This window comes from Haliotis rufescens, unplaced genomic scaffold (genome assembly GCF_023055435.1).
Source record: "Haliotis rufescens isolate VD_foot unplaced genomic scaffold, xgHalRufe1.0.p SCAF_19, whole genome shotgun sequence".
In the NCBI taxonomy this organism is placed as follows: Eukaryota; Metazoa; Mollusca; class Gastropoda; order Lepetellida; family Haliotidae; genus Haliotis; species Haliotis rufescens.
The window spans coordinates 20854573-20867683 of NW_025963879.1; the positions used below are offsets into that span (position 1 = coordinate 20854573).

Sequence of the window (13111 nt, forward strand, 5' to 3'; positions counted from 1 at the left end):
TACAGTGTCTTTTGTTCTTTTTAACCCATTATTTGGATGTTCAAGTTTTTTACAGAAATTTAGAAAGCGCATTTTTTTTGGTTCACCAGCCCCAGTCCACAGTGATTTGGAACAAATACAAAGTTTGTTTGTTGTTTAAGGTCACATCAATATTCCAGCTATATGACGGTGGTCTGTAAATAATCAAGTCTGGACAAGACAATTCAGTGATTGACATCATGAACATCGATCCTCGCAATCAGGATTCGATACATGCATCAGCCAAGACAGTGAGCCTGAATACAGAGTAGTTCATTAGGATGCATAGGTGCATTCTAATAGTTACCATATTACTCAATGCTATCATCGCCAATACTTCATAGGTGTGGTGTGGTACTACGTTCCTCCATCACCTGTGAATACATAGACATGTAACCTGAGTGCTCATTGGTCTGAACGGGGGCACGGGTGGCCCAGTCGTCTAAGGCGCCGCAATTCGCCCATTCAGTGACCTAACCTTGGTCCATTTTGATTCTCATCCTGATATGCTCATCCCTGTCGACTAGCAGGCTGACACAGTCTTCGACAAGACAGCACTATATGAGTAAGCAGCTCTTTCAATCCTTAAAGGGAAGTTTACTACTCTATTGGGTGCACAGGTGGCCCTGTCATCTATGGTGCTGCAATGACTCTGTGCGGAGTAGCATCTGCTAGGCATGCCAGAAACTCAGGTGGGTTTGAATCCTGGATTCTCCCTGAATATGTTTCTAGGTTTGTCAGCACCCTACCTATGTTCGTGGCCTTCACCAGGGGCCAACTCGTCTAAGGAGCTGCGATTCGCTGTGCAGAGTTGCGTCCCTTGGGCATGCCAGAAACCTATGATTGTGGGTTCGAATCCCGGTTCGCCCTGATTCTGTTTCTAGGTTTGTCAGTGCCATACCCGTGCTCGTGGGTTTCATCGAAGTGGTAAACGTCTGAGACCTGCATCACTTCAGGCTTTCCTCACTCATTCAGCCGACACGCCGCGATATAACTGGAATACCGTTAAAAGCGGTGTTAAACCCAACTCACTCACTCACTCACTCACTCATTGGTCTGAACACTCACTGGTTTTATTCTTGCTGGAACAAGTCTGTTGGAATTTAATAACTGAATTTCAGACCTGTTTTTAGACAAATTATCCCCTTTTTCTTATCAAAAAGGGACAAACTCACCTTGACAAAGGAATATATACTTTTTTATATTCAGTGTAAATGTATTTATTTTATTTTGAAAATAAAATCAAAACAACAACAGTGAGTGCCATTCGGATTTGTAGGATGAAAGGTCTTTCTTACGTGACCTGTAATGGGATGTCCTCAGATCTTTCTGTAGTGAGCACTAATTAAGATCTGATTTTAATGAGATTGAGTTGTTACTCTCATGCAGGATGATGAAAAATAATCCACATCTGTTTCCCTAATATCAAAGCAGGATTCCACACACCCTGACAAAGTGTCAGTTTACAAACTATCGCTCAAGATTATCAGTAGTGGTCTGAATGAGTCTGAACATTTGGGCTATTTAGACTTGACTTGAAAGCCAATGTGATGCGACATCAGTGACAAGGTCCATCTGCAGTGTCCAGTGTTCGTGAATGTGGTTGCAGACGTGTTCATCTGCATGACGTTCCTACGACTGTTCCGTACTCAGTGTCCAGTGTTTGTGGATGTGGTTGCAGAGCTGTGAATACATCTGCTCTTGAGCTCAACATGACGTTCCTACGACTGGTCCGTCCTCAGTGTCCAGGTAGTGCTGTTGGACCTGAGTGTACACATACACCTCCTCTAGAGCTAGTGACACGGCCTCCTCAATGTAGTCTACCTGATCAGGTGGGCAGTAGTCATCGTCACTCGACCTGACATAACACAATGAATCACTCAGTAATAAACATAAACAATATACCTAATGAGTGAGTATGGTTTTACACCACTCTTAGCAATATTCCAGCAATATATTGGTGGGGGACACCAGAAATGGGCTTCACACATTGTCCCATGTGCGGAATCAATCATACCTGGGTCTTCAGCATGATGAGGCAACACTTTAACCACTAGGCTACCCCACCGCCCCAACATACCCAGTAATATCCTGACATGGGCACTCTTTAGCAGCTCTCATGACAAATTTGGGTATACATAAGATCTTATGGGACTGGCGCTACTGAGCCTCTACTGAGAATTACAAATCTTTGCAGAAAACAATTTACCCTAGTATAAGTGAAGGTGTAGATGTTCGTTTGCATTACTGTCACAACATGACAGATACACACACACTGGGTAAATCATGGGGTTTTGAGATGGCAATCCAACGATTCACGCCATAAGCATTCGCAGTGACTAGGAGTCTAGAGCAGTTTAAACACCAGAGATTGTTGTGTTGGATGAGAGTCTAAAAGTAATATTGTAACCACCCAATCCTTGTTTTAGTCATCTCTCACAACAAGCATGATGTTCAACCCATTCAGGGCCCCGTTCCACAAAGAGATCTTAGCGCTAAGACTATCGTAAGCCAGTGTCCAAGTATGGGAGTTACGATCACCAGGGCCCCGTTCCTCAAAGGGATCTTAGCACTACGATGATCCTAAGCCTATGTTAAAGTATGGGACTTACGATCACCTTAGTGCTAAGATCTTTTTGAGGAACAGGGCCCTGAGCGCTAAGATGGCTTTGTGGAACGGGGCCCAGGCCTGGAATCTCCATGGGGACACTACCTGAACCAGACTTTCAATAATTTACAAACCAGCACTAAATTGTGCATAATTATGAAACACACTTTAAATTCTGTCAAATCTAGCACTGTCTTGTCCCCAAGTCTCCAGTGATGCAGTCAGTGGGAGTTCTCACCTGGACATGGTGATGAGAGCTGGTCTGGGCAAAGCCTCCAGTATCTGTTTTGTCTCCTGTACCAGGACACATATCTCCTTCTCCGAGCTGACATGATGTGGCAACTCGGTGTCGTCCATCGTACACCCAGCATCGTGTAATATATCAAAGTCAGGCTCACAATTCTGGAAACTTGACACTAGTTCGCGCACCATCTCCAGTCTGTAACATATGGAAAACCAATGACTCCAAGACAAATACAGCTACCCCGATATTACCAGTGCTCATCGTCTCTGCACATCTAAGGGAGATAACTCAGAATGACATTGGGTGAATGTGAGTGAGATTGGTTTCATGTGGGAGGAAAGCCAGAAGTGATACAGGTTTTAGATGTTTACTGACCCGCGAAGATCCGGCGTAGAATAAGTTTTCGGCAACTCATGCTTGTCGTAAGAGGTGACTAACAGGATCGGGTGGTCAGGCTCGCTGACTTGGTTGATGCATGTCATCGCATCCCAATTGCGTGGATCGATGCTCATGATATCAATCACTGGATTGTCTGGTCCAGACTTGATTATTTACAGACCGCCGTCGTATAGCTGGAATATTACTGAGTGCGGCGTTAAACAAAAAACAAACAAACATTAAGATGTTCACTACTATGGTGAAACCGGAAGCAATGGTATTCTGCAGACAAACATAATAAAAAAACCAGGAATAATCTTGGATTTGAACCGATGGTCACTAGCTACTGGTTGCCCAAGGGATGCAGCTCTGCACACCAAGTGGTCATTGAGGTTTGCTGCTTTATAACAACATTAATCCTCAATGTTTTAAAATGGGTCATGGCAAGTACCTATTGACCTTCAAGCTTAAAGTTTAATGCTGTTGAACAATACAACAAAAACAACTGACTCAAAGCAAACCGCCAAAAATGCGTCACAGCATTCCGTAATGTTAAACAGGGCTATACTGTGATGCTCATAAACTAGAGGGTGCCAAACCCGCCATCCCTGCAATCCCGAATACATGTGCTACTTAACACAAATCTCAAAAACATTGAGAAAAGTTTCAATTAAATTACTGAAAAAATATAGTATTTGGGCTTAACAAAATAAAAGAGTCGGTTCTCAGGCAAGGGCTTTTGAAAATATAGTGTGGGTGGGCTGTTGTCTTTTTTTTTTATTTGGTTGTTCAAACTAGTATTTAACCAAATAAACAGTTGTGTAACCAAATAAACAGTTGTGTAACCAAATAAACAGTTGTGTAACCAAATAAACAATTGTGTACCATCAACCTGTGAAAGGGCCTCCCGACATAAATGTATTCCTTGATGATTAAAATACCTTTGAACTTGAAATATTTATGGATTTGTTCGTTTTGTTTTTAAAATGGAAATAAAAATGAAACATGCAGCAAACCTTATGATGATCAAGCGGTGCCTGAGAACAAAGACTATTATTTTTTTAGCCTTATGTACATCATTATGTTGAAATGTTGAATCTGCATACCAAATAAGATTTTATTTGTGTCCCGCGTACCACACTGCTGAGTCCCAAATACCTTCTGAGTAGACACCAAATCCCGCAAACCAAAATGGGGGTGGCAGCCTCAAAAGCAGCCTGAATGACTTCCCAATTCAGCATTGATAATTAAAAGATAGTCTACACAATCTTAATGGCTTCAAGTGATGGATGAAAGGTCAGAAGATAAATATAAACATTTACTGAAAATAAGCAAGTGAGTTTTAATGTTGCAGTTTAATGGTCCACAGTTTAATCATTAGCATTGGGGCTCAACCAGAACGGTCAACAGATCCTTACATGGGTGAAGGACACATTCCTATGATGCAAAATGTGGTGCTACAGGGGCCAGTCATTTCAGTTGGAATAAAACATACCTCATCTTCCCGAGGCAAGAGAGTTAACTGACTATAAAAGTCCAGTTTCCACCCTTGCCGAACTAGGCTGGTATTATGGAGTTACATTTTGGCTGGGCTAACGAGTCTATGCATAGTCCAATCAAATCGCGCACCGAAATCGAAATCCAGTTCGTAAACTTTTATGCAGATTTCGGTCGATTGCAGGATTTGCACAGCATGTGCGTCCCCAACTCGTTGTCAACAGATATTTTCCAAACTTTTTCAAGTTTTTAATCAAGGTGCTCATGTGATTTGATGCACTTGGCGATGTAAGACCTGTTTTCTCACAATATAGATCTTGATTGTCGATCAGATCGTCTTGACCGGGCGCCGCCATTTTATTTGAAACAATTGCAAGCAAATTGAGAGGTGGAATGTGATTGGTCCATAGGAGAGGCATAGAAGGGACATAACTCTTAACAGCCACTGGTGGCGCTACAAGCGAGCCCAGGAATTCAAGCCAAGTTCGGCAAGGGTGGAAACTGGACTTTTAAAGTCTCTTGCCTCCGGAAGATGAACATACCTAGGTGTTTACATACCTTGACGCTTCCATATCTACATCTGCAGAAGCATCTTTGGAAAGTGTCATGATGGCCGACTTCAGTTCCGAGAGCTGAATCTGTCTCTGAGATACACATCTCTGTATAGCCTGGCAAGGGAAACAGCACAGAAACCAGGGTTATTATCAAATATGAAGCAGAAATAGGAGATACATGGTCCACTAATATATGCATCAAAATTTGGGGCAGGGCAAACAAATGAATTTCAAAACATTTGAAAAATGAGGACAATTGAAAACAAAATAACAGGCACCTTTACACACTAGGCTCATTCAATACCAGCTTTATATATTTTCATTCAAATAGAACGATGCTAAATAAGCCATCCAGCCCATTTACTGTACTCTCACAAGAGGAATTCTGTGCTGAGTTTGTCATAGGAGTGATGGTGGTGCTGCTGTCACTTTTGAAAAGATTTGTTTGTTTTGTTTGTTGTTTAACGCCGCACTCAGCAATATTCCAGCTACATGACGGCGGTCTGTCAGCGAGCCTGACCACCCAATCCTGTTGGTCACCTCTTACGACAAGCATAGTCGTCTTTTACGGCAAGCATGGGTTGCTGAAGACCTATTCTACCCCGGTTGGTTGGTTGGTTGTTTAACGCCGCATTCAGCACTATTCCAGCTATATAACGGCGGTCTGTAAATAATCAAGTCTGGACCAAGACAATCCAGTGATTGATATCATGAGCATCGATCCACGCAGTTGAGTTGTCATGTTTAAATGACAACCCATTAGTAATGGCATCCAATCAAGTATACAGTGGAAAGGCTGTCGCACCTGTTGGATGAGAAATGTTGTTTGTGTGATGTAATCTGAGCACTCGTAGATTTCCCTCACACTTGAACCAGGCCATAGCTAGATTTGTTAGTAAAAACAGCGACAACGCCACAATGCCTCCATATGTTTTGAAATGGGTATAACCTCACGTTCACGATTACTGCACATGCGTGTGTGTGTGTGGGTGCGTGTGCGCGTACTAGTCAAGACTAATGCCGTTTTAGTCCTAGCCTACTGAGATTGCACACTGCAGTTTAACATGGATACCCCACTTGGACACAGAATATTGACCTTCTTGGTTTTATCCCCTTAATGCTGAGTGCCAGGCAGGATAACACCCATCTTCCTGAGGCAAGGGAGTTATCTGACTTTAAAAGTCCAGTTTCCACCCTTGCCGAACTAGGCTGGAATTACTGGGCTCAATCGTTGGGCCACCAGTGGCTATTACCAATTATGTCCCTTCTAAGCCTCTCCTTTTGACCAATCAGATTCCACCTCTCATATCACTTGCGTTTGCTTCACACAAAATGGTGGCGCCCAGACAGGACGATCTGGTCGATAATCAAGATCTATATTGTGATAAAACAGGTCTTACATCGCGAAATGCATCAAATCACGTGAGCACCTTGATTAAAAACATGAAAGGATTTGGAGAATATCTGCTGACAACGAATTGGCGATGCATATGCTTTGCAAACCCTGCAATCAATCGAAATCTGCACGACAGTTTACGAACCGGATTTTGATTTCAGTGCGAGATTTTGATTGGACTATGCATACAAAAACAAAACAAAACGTAACTCCATAATACCAGCCTAGTTCGGCAAGGGTGGAAACTGGACTTTTATAGTCAGTTAACTCCTTTGCCTCGGGAAGATGGATAACACCAAACTCCATCTTTTATTTTTTATTAACCATGAGGCGGTCTTGAGGAAAGCAATCTCACTAAAATCAGATCTTAGTTCTCGCTATTGCTAAACAAAGATCTGAGGACATCCCATTACAGGTCACGTCAGACCGACCTTCCGCGAATTTTGACCGACCAAATGAAGGACTGACAAGAAGTCGACATTAGCCAATCAGAAGGCAACTTTCTCGTGCTTTATGGCACAAAATTCAAATTGGCGACTACGCTTCGAAACATATTTTGACAAATTCTCGATTAAAAATTTGAAACCTGAACAAAAGAACATTCTGGAATGGCAAATATATGGTCTAGACTGTATGGATTCAGTCGTTAAACCAGTAACTATCGTTCGGAATACCCCGTGTTAAAGTTTTCGAGGTCGCATGATAAGAAATCACATTCCGACTGTCACTTTCATGATCTGGTAAGTGACGCTCTGATTGGTCGGATGAAAGGTCGTTCTGACGTGACCCCTAATGGGATGTCCTCAGATCTTTGTTTAGCGGTAGCGAGAACTAAGATCTGATTTTAATGAGACTGTGAGGTGAGGTGAAATGGGGTTTAACGTTGCGTCCAAGATTATTGCACTTATATAGCAGCGTGCATGCACGTGTATATGTGTGTGTGGCTGCTTGTACTAGTCCGGACTGATGCCGATTTATAGTGCTAGACCACTGAGATACCATGCCGCAGTTTCATACGAATACCCCACCCAGACACAGTATACTGACTCCGAGCCGACCAGTCCTTGTTTTAGCCCCTTAATGCCGAGCGCCAGACAGGGTAACAACAAGTACCATATTTTAACATCTTTTGGTATGACGCGGCTGGGGATCGAACCCCGGACCTTCCGCTCTCCGGGCGGACGTTCTACCATTAGACCACGGAGGCGGTCAATGAGATTGTGAGGAAAGCAGTGTACACAAATCAATAAAGTATTGCCAACGCCACAAACCTGTCTGGAGTCCTCCTCGGGGCCCGAATACCTGTACAGTCTCTTCAGCAAGGCCATCTGTTGTGATGTGTACATTCCCTGGAATGGATTCTTGGTGGAGTAGAAGTCTAAATCAATATCCAGAATAAAATGTTTACTGTCTAGTCTTTCTGCAAGTTCCTTTAGGCAAGAATATAAAGATTTGTTTAGTTCCGAGCATTTATTTTTATCAGTGTAATCATTTAAAAGCTCGTCAGTCTTTCTCCGTTTGGGTGATGTTGGCGAATTACTGCATTCATCCTCGGTCTTCGTCTTCACATCTTGAGATTGACTCTTATCCAGGATACCAGACTCGGTTTCTCCTGATACAATGTTCACTCTAACTTGTGAAGTTTCTGTTACCGTGGCAACATTTGACCACTTTTCAGGGACAACGGTGATGACAGTTAGTGATACTAGTTTCTTCTCCACTAGTTCAGCTTCAGGAACATAAAGCGTCTCGCTCACAAAGTAGCTCTCTGTGCATGTGGTTCTGCAAGGTGGTAAGAAGACACAATTTTAATGTTTTTTTACTTACCCACTCTTTTCTTGACAGCTCAGAAATATAAAAATATACAATTTCATTTGCAAACAGGAAGCACAACCAAATAAAGAGACCAAACTCGTGTCTGGCAGAAATGAATACTTGTTGCTTTCACAACAGTAATTATCCCGATGAGATTGTATGCAAGCTGGACTTTCGTGTACACTCTTGACCTTTCACCTTGTAGTGTAAATCCATCCCATAACATCTTGTACACCTTGCTTGTGACATATATAACTCATAATCCAAGTAATATTTGAATAGGTATTTGAAAGGCATTTAGAAGTGATTAAAATAAGGAAGAGAATATATGGATGTCAACTTCTTTATTCTGAGGAACACAACGTTTCGGAGTATTTGCTTACTCCTTCATCAGGTGAATGAATGCCGCTGATAGGTGATTAGCAATAGACAATGGAAGCCAACACTTACCGTATTCGACATAATAAGTGCCCAGGGCGCTCTCAAAGTTAGAAATAGGGGGCTCTTATTAGAATATTATTTTGGTGAAAAACAACAGAGTTGAAAGATCGTAAATTTCGTGGTTTATGCTGATAGCCTGAAATGTAATGGACACTGGGCAAATGGGGGGGGGGGGGGTAATTAGCACTGATAGGTGTAAGAATGGACATTGCAAGGGGCACTATTTGAATATGGCAAGAATGAGGCATTGGGCACACATACTGCCCCATACGTCCCACAATAAACATTCAATGTAGTGATTTAACAGGGATTTATGCTAAGTGGCCCTGGCATAAAAATTGGAGGAAAAAGTCTTTATTTCATATTTTCTTTAATTCAGAGGTGTTTTAACATTGTATTTTGAGTTTGTCTTCAATGCAAAAACATAAAACTACCAGTAAGCTTTGCATCCTCTTCCTATTGGGACCCGTGAAGATCCGGGGTAGAATAGGTCTTCAGCAACCCATGCTTGTCATAAAAGGCGACTGTGCTTGTCGTAAGAGACAGCTAACGGGATTAGGTGGTCAGGCTTGCTGACTTGGTTGATGCATGTCATCGTATCACAATTGCCTGGATCGATGCTCATGATGTCAATCACTTGGTTGTCTGAATATCGGCCCCTGAGCAGGTCTACATAATCACGGCTTAATCTCTGTTTTAGTCAATCATTGGGTTATGGACATTTCACACCATTAACTCCCTATTCAATGGCTACCTTCCTTGTTTGTTTGTTTGTTTGTTGTTGTTTAACACCACACTCAAGTAAATAATCAAGTCTGGACCATACAATCCAGTGATTGTTATCATGAGAATCAATTTATACAATTGGGATACGATGACATGCATCAAACAAGTCAGCGAGTCTGACCACCTGATTCTGTTAGTTGAAGGTGACTATGCTTGTCGTAAAAGGCGACTAACGGGATCGGGTGGTCAGGCTTGCTGACTTGGTTGATACATGTCATCAATCCCAATTGCGTGGATCGATGCTCAGGACGTCAGTCACTGGATTGTCTGGTCCAGACTCGATTATTTACAGACCGCCGCCATATAGCTGGAATATTGCGGAGTGCGGCGTTAAACAACAAACCAACCAACCAAAACAAAAAATGTTAGTTGCCTCTTATGACAAGTATAGTCGCCTCTTACAACAAGCATGGGTTGCTGAAAACTGTTTATCATCCAAAACTGGCTCTCACAGGAGATATCGCTTGGGTGAGATCAAGCGATATCTACACCGTAGATATCGCTGCAATGAAATTGCATCACAATGCTTTGCGACCATTGTGACGTCATTGGTTACCATGGTTACGGCAAGCCTCGGAGTTTTCCGACTTTTATCAACTCGTGTTGATATATTTGACACTCGGGTGAGAAACTCTATTTCTATCCCGGGTCTTTACGAGTGGCTACACACCTGATGGTTCCAGTGTTACAACATTTGCCGACATAAAATGTGACATGTTTGTCTTGTATCTGAGTACACCAGGGTGGTTTCAACCAGTAGATGTCCTTGATGTGGCCGGCATGCACTAGTGGTAGGATCCAGTTCTCTATACTCAAAGCACTGTAACACAAATAAGGTTAAAAAAAATAATAGTCTTGGTTCTCAGGCACCCCCTGCTTCATCCTAAAGTATACCACATGTTGGTTTTATTTCCATTTAAAAAAATAAAGTCCTACGGTCGTCAAATACTGAAATCCAGTATTTTACTCATCAAGGAGGGGCCACGGGTGGCCCAGTCATCTGAGGCGCAGCGATTCGCTGTGCAGAGTTGCGTCCATTGGACATGTCAAAACCTATGATTGTGGGTTCGAATCCCGGTTTGCCACGATTCTGTTTCTAGGTTTGTCAGCACCATACCCTTGCTCGTGGGTTTCACTGAAGTGGTAAATGTCTGAGACCTGCATCAGTTATAGTGCTGACAAACCTAGAAACAGAATCGGGGCGAACCGGGATTCAAACCATGGCATGCCTAGCAGATGCTTCTCTGCACAGAGTCATTGCAGCACCATAGATGACAGGGCCATCTGTGCAATCAGTAGAGAAGTAAACTTCAGTATAAGAATTGAAAGAGCTGCTTACTCATATAGTGCTGTCTTGTCGAAGACTGTGTCAGCCTGCATGTCGACAGGGATGAGCATATCAGGATGAGAATCAAAATGGACCAAGGTTAGGTCACTGAATGGGAGGTGTTTCGATCCAATATTTCGATGAATGTGGGGAACAACCTGAAATTTAAACATAATAAAAAGAATCCATCCTTGAAAAAGATTTGCTTGTTTTTTGTTTAACGCCACACTCAGCAATATTCCAGCTATATGACAGCAGTCTGTAAATAATCGCATCTGCACCAAACAATCCAGTGATTGACATCGTGAGCATCAATCCATGCAATTGGGATACGATGACATGCATCAACCAAGTCAGCAAGTCTGACCACCCGATCCCGTCAGTCGCCCCTACGACAAGCAAAGTCACCTTTTACGGCAAGCATAGGTTGCTGAAGACCTACACTACCCCGGATCTTCACGGCTCCCTTAGAATGAACAATACTGAATTATTCTTGAACATATTTTAAAATGAAAGGAAACAATACAATTGTGAATATAGTTGACAGGAAAATAACAATTCAAACGTGGAAAGGAAGTCATTGGGAATCTAAAGAGCTTGTAAAATCATGAAATTACAAGAAATTGTTTACCACATATCCTCAATTAGATGCCTAGACATCTATTAATTTCACACAAGCCGTTGACCCGGCCTCTAATCTGTTTAAAGGGCATAAGGGTCTACGGTTCTGGATGTCCTTAACTCATGCATGAAATGATTTCTGAGTGTAATGTCACACCTCTAGTTTATGCACGATTCAATTCTCAAACCAAAACAATAGAGCTCCGCACAGCAAAAAGCCAACAACCCATGCGCTGTGCAGAAGAAAAAAGGATTCTGCCATGTTTTTATTGGAGGTGAATTGAAGAGAAAGCTTGTGTGTTTTTCTTACAGATGAATTACAAAATAGTAATTGCCAGATTGATTTGATTAGCAGCCAGTTTTTATCAAAGACGAGATTACAATAGTAATTGCCTCAGTTGTATGACTCCCGTTCTCTCGGGAAATGGGCAAGCTCGAGGATAAAATGCTTCAGAATGGTCGACGTCCTGGCGCTTTATTCAAGGAACATTGGTAACTAACTACTTTACCAAATTCTACAGTCATACAATGGATACAATTGCAGGAAACGGTCACTATAAAGTGAAAGGAGTATACCATTTTCGACGTAATAAGCGCCCAGGGCGCTCTCAAAATGAGAAATAGTGGGCTCTTATTAGAATATTATTTTGGTGTTGAAAGATCGTAACTGTCGTGGTTTATGCTGACAGCCTGAAATGTTTATATACGACAGATATATTTTTCCAGAATTTAATTGCCCATAATTAAGGGTGCATATAACACACGAGTGCGTATTATACGCGAATAAATAAGTCTTGTGTACATCGATCAATCAGAAGGGGTGCTAATTGGGATTGTTCACTAGCCAATATATAAGCAAATATCGGGTGCTTATTAGAGCGAGGCACTTATTACGTCGAATACGGTAATCATTAGATCTACATGCTGAAAGTTAATGTAGCAGGGAAAATAAATTTCATCAAATGATGGACCCCGGCTTTAGTAGAACCAGGCGTCAAATAGAGGATATACAGTAACTACTTCACGCTTCACTTACAATAAAGCGATGATGTCTATCATTAACTAGCACATTATAACGCAAAGAGTGAATATTAACCAGTTGCAAACCTCATGATGATCCTCAACAATGAGAACTGGAATGTTTTTTCTACTCTTAATTTCAGACATTGCAAATATTTGTTTGATGTATGATGCTCATGTAGATCTAGATCTCCAAATTTCTACGCTTTCGCCCGAACATTTTTAAACATTCCCGCGTTTTGCCACTCTGCCTAGCAATACATGTGTTTCATGGGCGCTGACATTTTTCAATTCAGCAGTTAATGTTTCCCTCTTTATAAAGGAAAAAAAGCCTTACCACACTCAGAATATCAATTGAATGGCAGCGAATGGTCCACAGTGAATATTTTACTGACTTCGAAATATA

General features: G+C 42.0%; 1 protein-coding gene across 1 annotated transcript; it reads right to left on the bottom strand.

The window, feature by feature from the left end:
- Window positions 1-1054: 1054 nt before the first annotated feature.
- LOC124112848 (UPF0489 protein C5orf22 homolog) lies at window positions 1055-12988 on the bottom strand. Its single transcript, XM_046473006.2, has 7 exons — window positions 12793-12988; window positions 11077-11222; window positions 10408-10557; window positions 7967-8477; window positions 5304-5413; window positions 2865-3065; window positions 1055-1876 (listed from the first exon to the last, which is right to left on the bottom strand). The coding sequence occupies exons 1-7, from the start codon at window positions 12850-12852 to the stop codon at window positions 1726-1728; spliced, it is 1329 nt and encodes a 442-aa protein (XP_046328962.2). The 5' UTR covers window positions 12853-12988; the 3' UTR covers window positions 1055-1725.
- Window positions 12989-13111: the final 123 nt, after the last annotated feature.

What these genes read in the sequence shown, in the direction of transcription:
- LOC124112848 (XM_046473006.2), bottom strand. Translation starts at nt 12,852, where the DNA reads ATGTCTGAAATTAAGAGTAGAAAAAACATTCCAGTTCTCATTGTTGAG. An exon ending in CCGAGGAGGACTCCAGACAG is followed by an intron (nt 5,414 to 7,966) that starts GTTTGTGGCGTT and finishes TTCCCTTGCCAG; the next exon opens with GCTATACAGAGATGTGTATC. An exon ending in GCTCTCATCACCATGTCCAG is followed by an intron (nt 1,877 to 2,864) that starts GTGAGAACTCCC and finishes GTGTTATGTCAG; the next exon opens with GTCGAGTGACGATGACTACT.